Source organism: Dromiciops gliroides, chromosome X, assembly GCF_019393635.1.
Source record: "Dromiciops gliroides isolate mDroGli1 chromosome X, mDroGli1.pri, whole genome shotgun sequence".
Classification (NCBI taxonomy): domain Eukaryota; kingdom Metazoa; phylum Chordata; class Mammalia; order Microbiotheria; family Microbiotheriidae; genus Dromiciops; species Dromiciops gliroides.
The window spans coordinates 36,185,519-36,203,987 of record NC_057867.1 but is presented as its reverse complement, the minus strand read 5'-3'; the positions used below and the strand labels follow the sequence as shown (position 1 = coordinate 36,203,987).

General features: G+C 43.6%; 1 protein-coding gene across 1 annotated transcript in view; it reads left to right on the top strand.

The window, feature by feature from the left end:
- The window catches only part of IL1RAPL2 (interleukin 1 receptor accessory protein like 2), a 953,666-nt gene that overhangs the window by 894,002 nt on the left and 41,195 nt on the right, over positions 1-18,469 (top strand). Inside the window, exon 7 of the mRNA XM_043974249.1 lies at positions 7,891-8,020. Coding sequence (XP_043830184.1) covers positions 7,891-8,020 — 130 coding nt within the window. The remainder of the gene's footprint in view (positions 1-7,890; positions 8,021-18,469) is intronic.

Sequence of the window (18,469 nt, the reverse complement as noted above, 5' to 3'; positions counted from 1 at the left end):
TTGCAATCATCCTCTGCTAAAGTGATTATATTTGTCGGACACCCTGCAAACTTAGATTTCTAAATCAGTAAGGGAATGTTTTAAATGAAGTCACTGTTCGATCTTAAAGCATTTATGCAAGGGCTCTCTTTTTTGCAATCCCATAGCAATATAAAAAATCATGTGCATTTGATTTGTGAATCAATCTACATAAATTGGGGGGGATGGGGAGGGGGGTAGGATGTATGTGCCTCCTCACTTAGGATTTAGTTACTTTGACTGCCAGACATTTTCATTTACTGCAGGTGATTTGACTTACTCGTGTGATATGTTAACATTCCGAGACGTTGTCATTTCCCACAGGGATCTTTTTACACTCCCTTTGTCAGACTGAACTGGACAGAGACAAGTAGGACCACAAATTAGACTGAAAGTGTGAAGAAAAACAGACAGGGGCCAATGGGGAGGTTCCTACAATCCATTTTTTAATTGATGGGGAAAGAGTTGGGAGAAAATATGAAAACTGTTCATATCCTTTAACCACTTACCTATTGGGGAATGGATCTCTGTTTCAATTCCCTCTGAATTTCAACTATCAGACTTTCCATTGGTGATATTTCATGCAAATATCTCCCTATTCTACAATTTCTTTTCTAATTTTACCTTCACTGATTTTATTCATGCAAAGTATTTTAAATTTTATGTAATCAAAATAGTTTGATTTATCTTTAATGATCTCCTCTAAAGCCTTGTTTAGTTAAGAACTTTTCCCCCTTCAACATGGTTGTAAAAAGGCAACCAATCTCATTCACCTCTAATTTTTTTTAAATGTTGTGGACTTTTATATTCAGGTCATGAATCCATTTGAAGCCTATTGTGATATTTGGTGCATGACACCAATCTAAATTTAATTGCTGCCCAGTTGCTTTTTCCACGTATATTCTCGGGTTTATCAGAGACTGGGTTGCTGTTTTAGACTCCTGTTTCTTTTCTTATCTAGTCTGATCTACTTTTCTGTTTTTAATCAGTTTCAAATAGTTTTAATAGCTACTTTTAAAAATATAGGTAGTATTTTGGTAATGCTATGCCCCTTTCATTCATATTTTTCTCGTTATTTCCCTTGAGATCCTAGATTGTGTTTTTTCCAAATAAATTATCATTTTTGCCTGTTTTTATAAAGTATCTTGCAGCAATTTGATTGATATAATACTAAATATATAAAATTCAGTAATATTGTCATACTTATTATATTGACACCATCTAATTTGGAGTTATTACTGTTCCTCTGATCATTTGTCTCTTTTTATTTGTGTAAAGAATGTTTTGTACTTGTGTTTAAATAGGTCTTTTTTCTATGAATGGATGGGTCAACTCCCAAATACTTTATGCATTTTGCAGTTATTTTGAATAGAATTTCTCTTACTATTATTACTTCCTGGTTTGGGTGAGTATTGTAGAAAACTGCTGATCATTTTTGTGAAGTTATTTTACATCCCACTCATTTGCCAAATCTATTAATTATCTGCAGCTTGATTTTGTTTTTTAAAATGTCTCATTGCCCTGCTTTCACACAAGCACAGAATTTCAGAATTGGAGAGGACATCAGTGGACATGCAGTCCAACCCAAATGTGAAAAAGACTTCTTGCAAACTACCCAACAAGTAATTATCTAGTCTTTGCTTGAAGACTTAAGGAAGGCAGTCCATTCAGTTTTTGACTTGCCCCATTTGTGAGGAACTTTTCCCTGAAATCAAGCCCAAATTTGCCTCTTTGTAACTTCTGTCCATTCCTCCCAGTCCTGTCACGGCATTAAGCAGACCAAGTCTAATAACTCTTCCAGGTGATAGCCCTTAAAAGGCTAGAAGACAGTGACCACACCACACCCCCTAGTCCTCTTCTCCAGGCTAAACATTCATAGTTCTTTCAACTGGTCCTATTTCATGGATTTGAGGTCATCACCATACTAGTGATTTCTTCTGTCCTTCATAAATTTTGAGACTGCCAGGATAGTTTCGAAACCCGGCTTCTATTAAATATACAAACTAATTATTGTCATCTGCAAATTCAATGAGCATGCCACCATCACCTTTTTCCAAGTCATTGTTAAAAATGTTTAACGGTATGGAAGAGATCATTCTACTGAAAACATCCTGCCAAGGTGGAATCTAGATATTGAATATATCAATACATTAAATACATCAATACTCTTTGGGTCTGGCCAAACAGTTCTGAATCCATTTACTAGTACTGTTACCTATCCCAGGAAATGTGAAACTTGTGCCCTCACTAGCAACAGCAAAATTTCCCAGTGTGGCAGAAATTAGATTAAAATGTAATTTGGAAGGGGGAAGCTAGGTGGCGCAGTGGATAAAGCACTGGCCCTGGATTCAGGAGGACCTGAGTTCAAATCTAGCCTCAGATACCTGACACTTACTAGCTTTGTGACCTTGGGCAAGTCACTTAACCCTTATTGCCCCACCCCACCCCAATGTAAAAAAAAAAAAAAAAACCAATGTAATTGGGAAATATGTAATGAAAGGAAGAAAAATACAATAGAACATAGGTAATGTTAATGTGTGGCTTTCTAAATCAAAACGCATCCTGCAGGGATCCTTACATATAAGACTATTAGCCCCATTGCTATTGGGCAATAGTATACTTCCTGCTCCATTGATCCCAGTGCTCTCTGCTATGCTTCCTCCCCACCTTGGTTTTCAGGTTTCCTCATACAAATAGATCTCCTAAATATATAATGCTGCCCTCTTCCGTCCACCCTTTTATTTTCCTTTGAATAAGCTATACCCTCTCAGAGCCTTATTCAAGTCATAGGTTTCATCCCACCAAACGTCAGTGATACCCGAGGTCAAATTTGCCTCATTTTATTATGGTCTCCATTTCATCTTGCTCATGAGCCATAACTTGTGCATTTGTTAATAGACATCTAAGGCCATAGGTTTAATTACTGACTCCTTTCATGAATTTTGTCTCCTGTGAACTTCTGGATGTCTCAGAGAGCTGCTCTTCATTATAGCTATACTCTCTGCTATCTACCTTAGTGGCTATATACAGGCAGTATTCTCCCTACCTTTTCCATTTGAAAAATTAGAGCTGCATCACAAAAGTCATATTGACTGTCGTTGGGAGGACTTCATCTCTGGTGAGAAGCCCCCTATTTCTTTATTTTGAGACCTTCCCAGGGCCTTGCATGGGCAAAGAAACAGGCAGGACTTTCAGCATCTTTTCAAGAATTTTTCTAGTCCTGCATCCATTTTTGCAACGGGAGGAGGAGTGGAAAGTGTTTTCTTTGGCAGAGGGGAGGGGAGAGCGTTTTCTCCACTTCATTTTTAACCATCTCCAAATAAGCATCCTAACCTAAAGTTTTCTCAAGAATCTGGTCCTGGTCGGCTTCTTTCACAACCCACTCAGCTGTAAGAATCCCTTTTCCTCTCATGCCTAAATCTTTGAAAATACTATTGGGGGTGGGGGGGAGACAGCTCCTGCTCTGCCACCTGGGGTAACTAGCCAATGTTTCTCTACCTCATCAACTTTCATTTTTTCTTCCGTTCTTACTACAGGACATTTTTTCCTTCCTTATCTGGCCTCTATTAGTTTGCTCTTAACTCTACTTCATTATTTACCTCTGTGGGCATGTCACTTATTTCAGAAGATTTTTGAAGAGAGCTTTTGTTTAGAAAGGAGAGGACACTCTGAAAGAATCAAGCTTGTGACAGGCCTTCTTTTGTCTCCCTGATGTATAAAAATGCATGGGTGATATCTCCGGTGCACTGAATATGACTAAATATTCAACGATGGGGTTTTTTTAGTCCTTTTTTTTTACACTCTGTAGCTTGTTTAACCTTGGGAAGTCACTTGATTTTGGTGTAAGCCAGCTTCAAGATCTCTTCAATCAGTGTTTTCTCCTTTCCATTGGAGGCTCAGAGATCAGAGCTGTTTCCTAGCCAGCACCAGCTGCATAAGGCTACTTGATACAAGTGCAAGGGAAGACAAGCATGGGGCCAGAGCAAGTACCTTGTGATGAAATCCCATTCAATTCTTTCAGTCATTTTTTATCCTGCTTTTTTTAAAGACAGGAATATATGCTTAGCTCCATCCCAAGAAAAACTACCCTTGAAAGACCCTATAGTGTACTGGAAAGAGCACTGGCTCAGGTCAAAGGATATGGGTTCAAATGCTGGCCTCCATCCTTATGACCTGAGTGACCTTGGGTAAGTTCCTTCTAAGCTTCAGTTTCCTTCTCTGTAAAATGAGAGAGCTGGATTACAAGCTATCTTCTGGATCTGCTATTCATAGACTCGTAGATCCAGAGCTGAAAGGGCTCTCGGAGGCCCTCAAATCCAAGCCCCTCATTTTACAGAGGGGGAAACTGAGGTGTGAGGAGGAAATGGGACTTGCCCAAAGTCACACAGGTGGTAAATATTGGAAAGACATTTGAATCTGGATCCTCTCACCCCAGAACCAGTGCTTTTTTCACTGTTCTGGCCTTTCATTTAAACTTACTGGTCTGGACCATACACCCAAGGCATCTGCCAACAGCTGGTGGCAGGAAACCTTAATAGTAGGGTCAGTTCTTTGAAGGGATGTCTAAACCTCTAAAAAATTGAATCTCCAACTGCCTTACGCTCTTACCATTTCCTGTTTTGCATGAACCTGAACTTTTGTTTAAGCATTTAAATTTTTTCTTTCTTTTTTTTTTTTTTTAGTGAGGCAATTGGGGTTAAGTGACTTGCCCAGGGTCACACAGCTAGTAAGTGTTAAGTGTCCGAGGCCGGATTTGAACTCAGGTACTCCTGACTCCAGGGCCGGTGCTCTATCCACTGTGCCACCTAGCTGCCCCAAGCATTTAAATTTGATTGAGCATTTTGTCTCAGCAATGAAAGTGGTGGTGAATTAATGAATGGATAAACACACATTCATTAAGCACTTCCTGGGTTCCAAGAACTATGCCACATGCTGTGGGGTGGGGTAGGGAGGCAGACTACAAAATGTAGACAAACCTTGCCCGCGGGGAGCTTACATTCTAAGGAGAGAAGACAAGATATATAAGAGAGTGGTGGCCTGGAAGGGACATTCCAGTTTGGATAAAACCCTGGGGTGGTGAACAGAGTAACAGGGGAGAAGATTGATCTACCCTTTCCAGTAGCAGTGACCGTATTTATTCAACTTTGATCTGAGAACTGAAAGGGGAAGGGCACATGTGTTGCAGCTGAGTGGATGGCAAGAAGATGGGAAAGATATAAAGTAAAGCCTGGCTGGGGCCAGCTAGATAGAGTGGGCCATGGGAGGCACTCACCCCCCCCAGGGAAGGGGCCCCCAAATCTCAAAAGTTTAAATCCCCCATGGCATGGTCCAGGAAGTACAGTGCCCAAACAGCTGGCAAAGAGATAGCTGAAGGATGGGCTAAAGTGGGAATGTAATTCACCCTAGAAAGGATAATTCTCCATTTAAGAATACAAGTAACACTGCCCTCGCTCTCTTCCTCTCTCCTGGATAGAGAGTCGGTGAAACACCAGAAGTGTAAGCCCAGCAAAGAAAGGAGAAAAAACGCCTGGTTGGGTTAGCCATCCCAGGAAGTAAGGACCAGTTCCTTCGTCTGTGGTGCAAATGATTATGGCAGAGTGGTTTTATATAGTTTATACAGGAAATTCTTTAAGACTCTAAGTTTCAGAGCAGGTAGCAACCTGGACCCCCTCTGCAAATTCCCTACACCAATGAGATCACATATCCAGTCCCCTCCCCAAAATACAGTTGGTGAGAAATGGAATTTAAGCCTGAGGATAAGGTCACGTTTGGCCATGTATATGTATATATATATACACACATACACTTATCCATCTATATTACACAATCCACATGTATGGATGTATGTCTATTTATATGTGTATACACACATGCTTTCATATATGTGTGTGTATAGAAACATGCAACCACACACATATATCCTCACAGCCCAAATAAAAGAGGCCGAGTCAAATGACATTTTCCATGATCTTATAGTCTAAGAGATTTGGGTAGATTTTGGGGACAAAAATTCACTTGGCTACTAAGGATATCCACATACCTGACAGACTGCTGGATCCTGGCCAAGTCACTTCCTATCTCAGAGCCTCAGTTCCCTCCTAACCAAAACAGGTGATTGTCACTGAGAGGTTAGGTGACTTGCCCAGGGTCACACAGTAAGTGTTTGAGGTTGGATTTGAACAGTTTTTCCTGACTCCAGGTCCTGTAATCTATACCCTTTGCCACCCTAGCTGTCATGTCTTCCTGACCCCAAGGCCAGGATGATGCCATGCTACCCCAATTAATCAAATGCATATATTGTGTGTCTGGCCCTGGGAAAGGTACTAGAGATAATAAAACAAAGGTGAGTTGAATTCTATTCTCAAGGAGCTTACAGGTTGCTATGGGAGATGATATTTTTATAAACAGGTATATGTCATGGTGTATATGTATACATGCGCATGTATGCATACATATCTGTATACATGCACATATATGTGTGTAGTATGTATGTATGCATACAAAGGCTCTAGTAGTTGAGGCTAGAAGAGACCTTTCCCTCTGAGGTTACCCTCCATCTACTCAGTTTCCTTATCAATAAAATGGGGATAATCATATCACCTCCCTTTCAAGATTTCTGTGAGGATCGGATGAGAAAAAAGGTGTAAAGTCCCTTTCAAGGCATGGCATGCTGTGGACATGGGAGCTGTTATTACTAGCTCTCTGATCCTAGCAAATTTTTTCATCTCTTTGCCTCAGTTTCCTCAACTGCAAAATGAGTCTAACAACTGTGATACTCACCTTACAGAGTTGCTGTGAGGAACAAATCACGTTAAGTGCTTTGCAGACCCCAGAGGTGCTATGATTATTACCCTCTTTGGCTTAGGAGGGAAGTGAGGCGCCAAGATAGGACACGACTTGGACAGTGTCCAATAGCATGTTGGCGGCAAAACCAAAAGGCATGTCTGTCACCTCCTCCTTTGGTGCCTTCTCTGGCTAGGGCTGCCAACCTTGCCACAGAAATGAGGCATGTCTCCTAGCTAGATACATCTGTATGTTCCTCACCTCCCCTGTCCCCTACCCCTAGTAGAATGCAAGCTCCTTGTAGGCAGGCCATACTTCACTTATTTCTTTGTATGCCTGGCACATAGTAGGTGCTTAATAAATGTTTGCTGGTCCATTAATAATTGCCATTTGTACCACATCAAGGAAAAGAAAGCAAGTGACATTAGTAATTAATCATTTTCACAAGGGGGGCAGCTAGGTGGCACTGCCGTGGATAAAGCACCAGCCCTGCATTCAGGAGGACCTTAGTTCCAATCAGACCTCAGACACTTGACACTTACTAGCTGTGTGACCCTGGGCAAGTCACTTAACCCTCATTGCCCTGCAAAAAGCAAACAATAACCATTTTCATGTCAGATAAATAACTGAGAACAAAGTGAGAGGAATAGCAGCCAGATTGAGGAGAGGTCTGTTAAAGAGGGTGGTGGGCACTTCCTTTGTGCTCAGCATGGTGCCCAGTTGGGTGCACTGGCTATGGGAGGTGCTCGAAAAGCAGAGAATACAATAGGTGAGGAGCTACATAAGTGAGTCCTCTTCTGTGCTGCCAGGGAGGGGGGAGGGGAGCTGGCTGGTGGTGTGCCTTCCTGTAGGCGAAAGAGGAAATTATGGTGTTCTAAGAATTGAGTGGCAAGTAACTTGATTACTGCCTGAGATTTGTAGCGGTTTTCCAAGAGCCCTCATCATCATTTAGCAAATGAAGATGGGGTCACCTCCAATTTTGCACTTTTCATTTGGAGCAGCCCTCTCCCATTTATCTGTCAGCGATAATCCAAAGCCATTTTTCCCTTTCTTTCTCTCTCCCTCCCTCCCTTGCTCTCCCACCCTCAGGTAAGCCTCTCAACATCCCATGCAAAGCTTTCTTTGGATTCAGCGGTGAGTCGGGGCCAATGATCTACTGGATGAAAGGAGAGAAGTTTATTGAAGAACTGGCAGGCCACATTAGAGAAGGTGAAATCAGGTACTGGACTGGAATTGTGTGTCTGTTCTGTGTGGGCGATTAAGGGAATGAAGTGTCCTCAACAAACTGATTCGATGTGGACAACTCCCCCGTCTCCTACCTGACGAATTCTGGTGAGTGCAGGAGAGCCGAGCTCCTTCCAGGCAGGAGAATGCCCTCTGTGAGCTAGCTCAGGTGCTAAGGCTATGAATGTGTGGCATGGTGGGGGGGCGGGGCGGGGGGGGGGGGGAATGGGGGCCAGCCTCAACCCAGCAGGTCCTTCGTATCTCTTGACGCCCAAATTGCTGAACTCTTTCCCAAGGCACTCTGCTACAGCTGCTCCTCCACCCACAGGACAAGGCTCTGATGCCCAAGTTTTGCCATGGTGGGAAAGGGGAGCAGTGCCTGGTCACTTCTGAGAGGAGGCTGGGAGAGAACTGGTGATCTGCCAAAGAACTGCGGATAGGTGTAGCCCTTGATGGGCAGTGTTACTTTACCCACCCTAGTACCCAGTGATGGTTTTAAATGCTGAACCTTTCCATTCATTTTCTCCCCACATCTCTTAAAGCCAATCCCTCTCAAGCATACCCATGAACTGAATAAGATTTTAGACTTAGGAACAAAGAACCTTTGAGGTTATCTACTCCATCACTCTCATTTTACAGTGGAGGAAACCAAAGCCCAGAGAGTGAAGAGACTAGCACAAGGTCACATGTAGGACCTCAGAGGTCATTAGACCAGGGCTTCTTAAGCTTTTTCCACTCACAACCCCTTTTCACTCAAGAAATTGTTACGCAACCCCAGGTGTATGAGTATATAAGATAGGTATACATAACCTTTTATTGTTGCCAAATTTTTCACAACACCCACATTCATATGGGGTCACAACCCACAGTTTCAGAAGCTGGAATCTAGACCAACCCTCTCACTTTAGAGTTGAGGAAACTGAGGCTCAAAGAGAAGTGACTTGTCCAAGTCATTCCTTGAACACTTGGAATTGCAATTACACAGGTAATAGGTACCAGAAACAGAATTCAACCATGCATACTCTGACTTCAAAGCCAGTATTTTCCCCAGTGTACCGCACTCCAGGAAATCACTGGCTTTACAAGCCCATTTAGTTTCCATTTGACTGTACACAGAGCGTTAAATGACAGGGTGGAGACTGGGCCCTTGGTCTGGTAGAGAGTTCTTTGACCTCAAGATGTTGATGGGTAGCATTCGTGATAACATTAAGGTGCTTATGCTCATCAATGGTCCTCCCCACAGGAGCCTATCAATCTTTCTTTTTTTTGGGGGGGGGTGAGGCAATGAGGCCCAGCTAGGTGGCACAGTGGATAGAGCACTGGCCCTGGATTCAGGAGGACCTGAGTTCAAATCCGGCCTCAGACCCCTGACACTTACTAGCTGTGTGACCCTGGGCAAGTCACTTAACCCTCATTGCCCCCCCCCAAGTTTTTTTAAATAGTACTATACTGTGTTCAAAGGCATGTTCATGGTCCCCCAACCTGAGAGGTCATAGTGCCAAAGGAACAAGCCCTGGTTATCTAATGACACCCTAACCATGCCTTCCCACAATCCCTAAGCTCCCCCTCCAATATGTTTGCCATGAGGCAGAGTGCTCACATACCAGACTTCTTCAAAATTCCACTTAAAATACTTATCCCCAGGGATGGCTTTCCTTCATTTCTAACCCAGGTTTTCCTTTCATCCCTGTATTGTTTCCTCCACTCACATGAGAATGTTCCCTGTCAAGGTGTCCTTAATTTTGCATTTATTCGATCAACAAATTTCATTCCTTTGGGCCTAGCAAGTGAGGATAGTTAGGGTATCTGTTAAGCTGGGGAGAAGAGCAAGAACTCATGTTCTACATTATAATTTGGGAAGGAGATGAGGGCAGGTCTCATCAGCATGAAGAGCTCCATGTGTGGAAATTCCCACCACCCATACAAATCAACGACTTGTCAAGGCAGCTCAGCTGCACAGTGGCCTGGAGTGTTGGATCTGGAATCAGGAAAACTTCAAGAAGTCAAGGCCTGCCTCAGGTACTTCATGGTCATGTGACCCCTGCAAGTCATTAAACCTCTCTCAACTTCAATTTCCTCATCGGTAAAATGAAGATAATAATAGCACCTACCTCCTGGGGTTATTGTAAGATCAAATGAGATAATATTTGTAAAGCATGTTATGGACCCTAGAATGCTATATAAATGTTTGACCACAACTACGACTACTACCACCAGAAGAAAGTAACTCAAAGGAGAAAAATAAAACCAAAGGCTGATGTGGAGGTGGGATATGACCAAGAACTTGAGAGATGTATGGAATTTGAATAGGCAAAAAAGAGAGAGAAGGGCATTCCTGGTTGGGGGAGGGCGGATGTGTGGTGGATATGAGCAGAAAAAAAAAGTCTGGTAGAAGTTAGACTGTGAAGGGCCTTAATGGCCAAGATCAAATGGGTGGAGTTTTATGCAGTAATCAAAAGAGGGGGTGGAAGGTTTTTGACCAGAGGAGTGAGATGACAAAAGCAATGTCTTAGAATGAGTCATCTTGTGGTCAAATAGAGAATTGGAAGGGAGTGAGACTCAAGGCAGAGAGACCAGTTTGGGGGCTGAAATATTGAAATAATCCATGGGCTGATCTAGGCCTGAAATAAAGTGGTGGTAAGGGGTAAAGGGAAATAAGCATTTATAAAGTGCCTACTATGTGCCAGGCACTAGGCTAAGCACATTACAAATCTTGTCTCATTTGACCCTCACAACAATCCTGGGAGGGAAGTACTGTTATTATACCATTTTTATAGCCAAAGAAACTGAGACCCAGAGAGATGAAGAGACTGGCCCTGGGTCAGAACATCTAGTAAGTATCTAAGACCAGATTTGAACTTGGGTCATCCCAACTCCAGGTCCTGTGCTATATCTGCTTCATTCACCTCAATCGAAGTGATGGAAAGGGTTTAAAGGATGTGGTAATTTATTGACTGAGGGCTGAAGGACTAGATCAGGGGTAATTCCAAAGCCTTGAGCCTAGGTCACTGGTAGAATGACAATACTATAGTGAAGTCAGGATGGAAAACTATTTGAAGAGAAAGAGAAGGAGTTTGGTTTTAACCATTGTTGAATTTCACACCCAAGGAGGACCGAGAAGAGAGCCAATGCCTAAGCCCATAGTTCTGGGTCAAAATGAGTAAAGAAAAAGAGAAATCAAAAATGGATAAGTTTTATAGGGTATTAAATACTGCGGAGATATCAAAGAGATCGAATGCTGAAAAAATGCTATAGCAAGGAAAGGGAAGGGAAGCTCATCCAAACCAGAAATTAGCAGTGACCACATTCATCGGCTTTCACTCACATAGCTTTCCTTTTACCTTCATCAGTCTTTAAAGGACATCCTAAATTTCACAGTATGGATGAGGAAAGGTTATAGAATGATTTCTCTGGTCAAGGGCCAACAATCTAACAGATGGAGACACAGGCTGTCACGAGGGGAAATGGAGGAAAGAGTGTGACCCCAGCTCCACCACAAAATCTTAGCCCTAGCACCATCTTCATCCATGAGAAAGAGTACCCTCCATCTCCCGCTGGAATTGGGCAGGTTACTTGGGGCACTTTATTCATTTTGCTGTCAGGTCTTTTAATTTAAACTCGAACTCAGATGACCAAACATGCCAATAATGCAGTAGTTTTTCATCGCCAAACCTCATCTCTATCAATTCCCCTTTCTAATCACAGCCTCTCTTGAGCCTAATATAAATCAGCTTATTTTTTTGGTCGTTTTAAGAAATATCTCAACCTAGTCCCATTCTCTCTATGGTCTTTATTAAGGCAATTACATATTAACAGACCTTCATGCCAGCTGATCTCTCTTATAGAATGAATGTTCTTGGACATCTGGGACATTAGTGAAACAACAGAACAGGCACATGGGACCACTTGACATTCTGGGCCATGAGACCATTGACCAGGACCAGTCAATAGTTACACCTTGGTTAATTCTTTCAAATAAGAAGGCCAAACAAACCCTCACTGTTGTGATTACAGGGTGAAAAGGACCCAGGCCTTTGGGAAACTGATGGGGTAGGGTCAGAACCAGAAGTGCACAAAATCCCTCCCTTCACTGGTTGAGGGCAGGATATATAAGACCAAAGATTTAGAGATCAAAAGGATCTTAGAGGGGGCATCTAGGTGGCTCAGTGGATAAAGGACTTGTCCTGGATTCAGGAGGACCCGAGTTCAAATCCAGCCTCAGACAATTGACACTTACTAGCTGTGTGACCCTGGGCAAGTCATGTAACCCTCATTGCCCTGCCAAAAAACAAAAATGAAAAGGATCTTAGAGACTACTGACTACAATCCCCTCATTCCACACATGAGAAGACTGAGGCCCAGAATGGTTACTTGACTTGCCCTAGGCCACATATCTAGTAAGTATCTGAGGCAAGATTAAAATCAAGGATTCCTTGACCCCATGGCAAGCAAGCTGGCCCCGACTCAATACTTCCTCTTACATTAAACCTACAGGGCTTATATTTTCTCAAGCAACAAAAAGTGTCACAACTTTTTAGCTCTATATATTACTGCCCCAGAAAGATAAATGGTTTAGAGAACAGTTTGCCTAGGGAAACAAAGCTCAAATAGATAGCATGACAGAATACAGAGAGTATTCATACCTTCTCTATTGTTACCTTGTAGCTCACCCAGGGCAGCTAGCTAGGTGGCACAGTGGATAATACACTGGCCCTGGTGTTATGAGGAACTGAGTTCAAATCTCTCCTCAGACACTTACTAGCTATGTGACCCTGGGCAAGTCACTTAACCCCAATTGCCTTAAACACCCAGGGCCATCTCCAGTCATCCTGATCTATATCTTGCCACTGGACCCAGATGGCTCTGGAGGAGATAGTGAGGGTGGTGGCTCTGCATAGCCCTCCCTCACTTAAATCCAATTCACTACAAGATTACGAGATCCTTCGTGTTCCTCTTCAAGAACGAAGGACAAACAACAAAACCTCACCCAGCAACTGCAACGAGAGTTATGCCAGGCTTCAGCAGTATTCATATGATGTCAATATGCTTCTCATTGGCCACTGTGCCCTCTCCTATGTCCTGTACACACACTGCTGCCAAAACTCACAGGCTCCAGGGTAGTATCTTACACTTTCAAGCAGCAAATTGCCTGTCCCTTCTGTATAACTCCAAATGGAAAAAAGGGATCATGGGACTGGACTATGGGCCTTTGTCATTGCTTCAGAACCAGCCCATTGTTGACCCTGGCTGCTGTCACTGGAAGGATTGGAAGATTAGAGACTTTAGAAGCCATCTACCTAGTGTGACTCCTCATTTTCCAGAATGGGAAACTGAGGCCTAGACAGATTAAGTGACTTGTCCCAGGCCACACAGGTAATGAAAAACAGAATCATGATTCAAATTCAGGTCCCAAGCTCAACAAGGTCTCCCTGTGCCACAAAAGGGAAGAATGGAAATCTGGTGCCCAAGACCATTGTTTCTCCTTGTTCCCCTTTTAGGGCTTTGAGGACTGTTAGTTAGGCCTCTTACTTTAGAGGCTGCAAATAGGCCATCAAGTGAATACACTGGCTTCACTGAGCCCATTAGCATCCGTCTGTTGAGGCCAGAAGTTAAACTGCTATTTGGCGAGGACTCAGTGGGCATGCTGGCAGGCAGAGAGGGCACTCACTCCTACTGTATATGTGCCAGAGCTTAACGGGAGCAGTTTGGCGGAGCCAAGGAGGGCGCATCTCAAAGCCAGGGCGTGCCTCTAATGGAAGATCACTCCCAAATCTGGGCCACTCCAGGACGAGGAGCCCTGGGCTACTCCTTGGCCGCAGCTTCCTTTTCACTCATCTTACCAGTGGCTGGAGAAATTGGGGCGGAAGGGGAGGGCCGGGGGGGGGGAACCAAGCCTGCCCAAGTGTTCTGTGGGGCTGATCAAATTGTCCTAGAAAGTAAGCCAGTGAAAGAATATGAAGCGATACTATTCCTTAAGCCTGCCTCCAGCCTTGTGAATTGCACCTGATTGTCAAAGGAGGCCGGTGAATTTCAGCACACCTACTTTGGCCAGGCAGAGACATCTTTTATTCACAATCTCCCTCACAAATCACTCTATCAATAGGGCAGGCTGGCTTCCTGATGCCAGGCTGTAATATACCAAATCCTTTATCATGCTTAACCTGAAAGCTCTATTCACTATATCTTTGGGTTTTCATGGAAAGCCTCTTAAAATGCCAATAATTTGATTTATATTAGGCTCATAAGAGGCTGTGAATAGGACAATTTTCCTTTGATATTGAAGGAACTTGTTTCATCCTTTTCCGGTAACATTCTCTGAGTAAAATGCTCTGGCCAGAGGGGTCCTGTGATCCAGGCATGACAAGATTCTTCTATGCAAAGAAAAGTAAAGTTTAAAAAGAAAGATTCTGAGTCACTTGCAGTCTAAAAGGGGCCATGGAGTCAGAGGTAGAAGGCCGCATCTAGTCTAACCCCCTCACTTTGCAGATGAATAACCTATAGCCTAGAGAGGTGGTGACTTATCCAAGGTCACACAGTGAGCAAGAAGCTAAGCCAGGATTTGAACTCGGTTCTTCCAAATCTAGAATCAGGACTCTTTTTTCCTGTAGCACACTGCATCTCAGGAGTGAGTATATTGGGGAAAAAAAACCCCAAAGGTCAGGGTGGGAAAGAAATTGCAAAATTTGTTTTTGATACGATCCCACCCATTCTTTCAGGTGTCCTTTCTCTTCCTTCCATGCCCAAGGTCTTACACTGCACTCCCCTCCATGGTCTAGTCTGCCTTCTCAAGGCAGTTTCCTCTGTTCCAAAAGGATCCTTCTCCTCTATAGCATCAGCTAAACCCTCTTCCTTCAAGAGAAGATAGGTCAACTAATTTATACTAAGGAGGCCGTGAATGATTTTATCATACCTATATTACTCTACCAAGATCCTTTTCCCACTGAATCCACATGATAGCGAAGTACCTAATGAATGGTACGCAACAAGCAGCTAGATGGGGGCGGCTAGGTGGTGCAGTGGATAAGGCACCGGCCCTGGATTCAGGAGGACCTGAGTTCAAATCCGGCCTCAGACACTTGACACTTACTAGCTGTGTGACCCTGGGCAAGTCACTTAACCCCCACTGCCCCGCAAAAAAAAAAAAAACAAGCAGCTCAATGGCACAGTGGGACAAAGCACTAGGCCTGAACTAAGGAAGACCCATGTTCAAATCCTTTCTCAGATACTTACTAGCTGTGTGACCCTGGGCAAGTCATTTCACCTCTAGCTGCCTCAGGTTCCTCATCTGTAAGATGGGGACAATAGCACCCGACTCCCTGAGTTGTTGTGAGGATCCAATGAGATAATATTTGTAAATTGTACTGTATAAATATTGGCTATTATTATTATTAAGTCTTTTGGAAACTAAGCACAACTAATGATCCTCTGGGCAGTTAGGTGGCCCACTGGATAGAGTGCGGGTTCTGGAGTCTGGAAGATTCATCTTCCCAAGTTCAAATCTGGCCTCGGACACTTCCTAGCTATATGATCCTGGGCAAGTCACTTTACCTCTGTCTCTGTCTGTCTCAGTTTCCTCTTCAGTAAAATGAGCTGGAGAAGGAAATGACAAACCACTCCGGCATCTCTGCCAAGAAAACCCCCAACAGGGTCATGCAGGGTTGGACATGACTGAAACAACCAAACAACAACAACAATCATCCAATCAACCGGCAAGCATTTACTGGGTGCTTGGGATGCCCTCGCGGAGCCTAGGCAGGAGAAGGGGAACAGCATTAATCAACCCACCAGCATTTATTAAGTGCCAGGCTCCATACTAGGTGCTGGGGATCCAAAGACAAAAATGAAACAGGCCCTGCTCTCAAGGAGCTTACAATCTACTGGGTGAATGCAACTTCCACAGATAAAAAGTAAATATAGGGTAAGTTGAGGCTGAAGAGACCACTAGCAACTGAGGTGATCTGAATTTCCAGTGGGAGGTAACACCTGAGTTTAGCCTTGAAGGAAAATTAGCATTTCAAAATCCAGAGATGAGAAGGGAGCACATTGGAGACACGTGTGCCCATGCTAAGGCATAAGAAAGGGAGATGCAATGCCAAGCTCAGGAACAGTGAGTAGGCCAGTTTGGGTGGATCCGAATGTGTGAAAGAGAGTAAAGGGAAATGAGGCCGAGAAGGTAAACAGGAGCCAAACTAGGAAAGGCTTTAAATGCCAAGCTGGAAAGTTGGTATTTTCTCCTCTAGGCAACAAGGAGCTGCTGACAATTTCAAAGCCAGGCTAAAGAGTTTATATTCTCTCCTAGACTAGGCACTGGAGACTTATAAGCAAGAGGGTGACATGTTCAGACATAATAACCCAAGGGCAAGGAAGAACCACATAAATTTTTTTGTTTTGGTTTGGTTTAGTTTGTTTTTTGTTTGTTTGTTTGCTTGTTTTTTGCAGGGCAATGAGGATTAAGTGACTTGCCCAGGGTCACACAACTAGTAAGTGTCAAGTGTTTTATTTATTTATTTATTTATTTTTAGTGAGACTACTGGGGTTAAGTGACTTGCCCAGGGTCACACAGCTAATAAGTGTTAAGTATGTTTTAAAATTAAAAAAACATTTTTTGGTGGAGCAATTGGGGTTAAGTGATTTGGCCAGGGTCACACAGCCAGTAAGTGTCAAGTGTCTGAGGCCGAATTTGGACCGGCGCTGCCCTTCCACATGAGTGTTTAAGGAATGAGGAGACCTGGGCTAGTTTATAGGCAGCAGAGAAGGAACGAGGGAGAAACTGAAGATTAAAGAGGGAGCAGAGATGATCAAAAGGGGGGTTGGGAGGGAACAGGACAAAGTAAGGGCACAAGTAGAGGTTGTGATCTTGGTAAAGAGAAAGTGAGGCAGACAAGGCAAGATTGAATGATGATATAAAAGGTTTTGAGGCATGAAGTTGGGGGAAGAGGGAGAATATCTATCAGGGGCAGTATAATATAGATTCAATCATGGCAGAATAAAAAGGATTACTGTACAGCAGTAAGGACCCTATCGAGGTGAGGTCACATACACTTGAAGTAGACTGAACTGAACAAGCTACCTCTGGCAGGTCTATCTACACCAGTGTGGCTCAAATCCACAGTAGTCTGAGCCACTCAGATCATCCCAATGCTGATCCTTGATCACTCCATGCAGATGGTCCACCCATCAGAGAGGTACAGAGTCCTTCATATCTATTCAATCAACCTATGGGGAGGGGAGACAGAATCACCACAAGAGGATGTTTGTGCCTATGGAGGAGGTAGAGAGAATCCAAAGGCCCAGAATCAAAGGTCCACTGAGTGGCCCCTGTCAAGAAGATAAAACTGGCTCAAGGGCAAGCTGGGAATCTGAGTACTTTCCCCTTCCCACTGATCCCTGCCTTGGAGCCAATCACTATCAAGAGCTAGGACTGGTAGGTTTTGCCAAAGCTCTAAGGGGAAATGGCAAAGTATTTAGATTTCAAAGGGCTTCACTAAATGTATCTACTGACTATTATCTCTAGGGCAGAGGCAGGTAGGTGGCACAGTAGATAGAATATGGATCCTGGAGGACCCAAGTTCAAATCTAGCCTTAGACACTTATTCAGTGTCTCAGTAACTTATTCGGTTGCTCAGATTCTAGGGCAAGTCGCTTAGCCTTGCCTGCCTCAGTTTCCTCAGCTGTAAAATGGAGGTAATAATAAATACTTACCTTCTAACGTTGTTGTGAGGATCAAATGAGATCATATCTACAAAGCCCTTAGCATAGTGCTTGGCACTTAGTAGGCACTTAATAAATGCTTGTTCACTTCCCTACCTCCTCCCATTTAGCATCATTTCCATCATTCCCCATCTTAGATGGTTAGCTGCCAGAGGACAAGGACACAATCTAGCACATCTATGTGGTTGTTACTGTCCCAAACCTGTGACCACCACTCCCCACTCTCTCTCTTCCTCACAGTTGCCAGGCCAATGGATTCATTTGTGAGTTGGCTCTAGGTCTCAGACTTCTCCCACCCATGGTTATCAATGCTCAGCTCCATCTTTAGTCTTTAATTCACCACATCTCCTCCCTTTTCCAGGACACATTCATCAAATCATAGAATTCTAGAACTAGAAAGGGAAGAAGCCTCAGAGGTCATTTAATCCAACCCCTTCATTTTACAGAAGAAGAAAATGAGACCCAGGGAGGGGAAGTGACTTAGCCTAGGTCGCACAGCCAGTAAGAACCTGAGGCTGGGACAGTTAGGTAGCTCTGCAATGGATAGAGAGCACCAGCCCTGGAGTCAGGAGGACCTTTGTTCAAATCCAGCTTCAGACACTTTACTCGCTGCATGACCCTGGGCAAGTCACTTAACCCCAGTTGCATCTTTAAAAAAAACTGGGGCAGCTAGGTGGTGCGGTGGATAGAACACCGGCCCTGGAGTCAGGAGTACCTGAGTTCAAATCCAGCC